We start from the raw sequence: 676 nt of genomic DNA, 5'->3' as shown, positions 1-676 counted from the left end.
GGGGGGGTTGAGTTTGAGTTTTATTGCCACTGAACATAGTACATGTTATGGACATTATGGGGGGGGGGGGCGTATGTGCAGCCGTGGCAGGCAAGTGCTTGAGAAAAAGGCAAGTGAGTGGTGATATATGGTGGTATGACCAGTAGCTGTCAGGAGCTGATCTACTTTGACAGTGTTACGTAGGACAAGTTCAAGGTTCGACACATTCAGTCCCCAAGTTAGGCTGTGTCAGTTCAGTTAGTTTGTCGCTTCCCATTCTCTGTTTTGTTTGTTTTTGTATTGAACTGATGGAAAGTAATTGGGGGAAAAGTTACAAATGTTGAGAAAATTTTCACTTCTTGAAATTTAATTACACAAGGTAAGCCTCATGTGCACTTATTATAACATTAAATAAAATTAACATACTTATGTACACACAACATAAATCAGTCGCAAAAGGAACAAATGTCATTGAGATCGACTTAAACCTAAAATTAATTATAATAATAAACAGGTTCGAAAGACACACATACAAAAAGAAAATGTGAAACATCAAATGGTTCATACTTCAGGCCCCAATTATCATAGCTTCATTTTCAATGTGAGACTCGGTCTTGTCCTTGCCGGTGACCTCCTTGTCCACCTGATCGTTGGGAGAGACCGTCTGCGCTTCCTCCGCGGCGTCCTTGACGGCAGG

The 676-nt window shown here is 41.3% G+C and overlaps 1 protein-coding gene across 1 annotated transcript; it reads right to left on the bottom strand.

Moving 5' to 3' along the window:
• Nucleotides 1-328: 328 nt before the first annotated feature.
• On the bottom strand, nt 329-676 carry LOC113211453 (uncharacterized; the record flags this gene model as incomplete). Its single annotated transcript, XM_052268061.1, is given in 1 exon segment — nt 329-676. A coding segment is annotated over 1 exon segment (101 nt), but the record flags the coding sequence as incomplete, so codon positions are not given.

The sequence above is a fragment of the Frankliniella occidentalis genome, unplaced genomic scaffold (assembly GCF_000697945.3).
Source record: "Frankliniella occidentalis isolate FOCC.00 unplaced genomic scaffold, Focc_3.1 Scaffold63, whole genome shotgun sequence".
In the NCBI taxonomy this organism is placed as follows: domain Eukaryota; kingdom Metazoa; phylum Arthropoda; class Insecta; order Thysanoptera; family Thripidae; genus Frankliniella; species Frankliniella occidentalis.
This window is presented reverse-complemented; position numbering and strand designations above follow the sequence as displayed.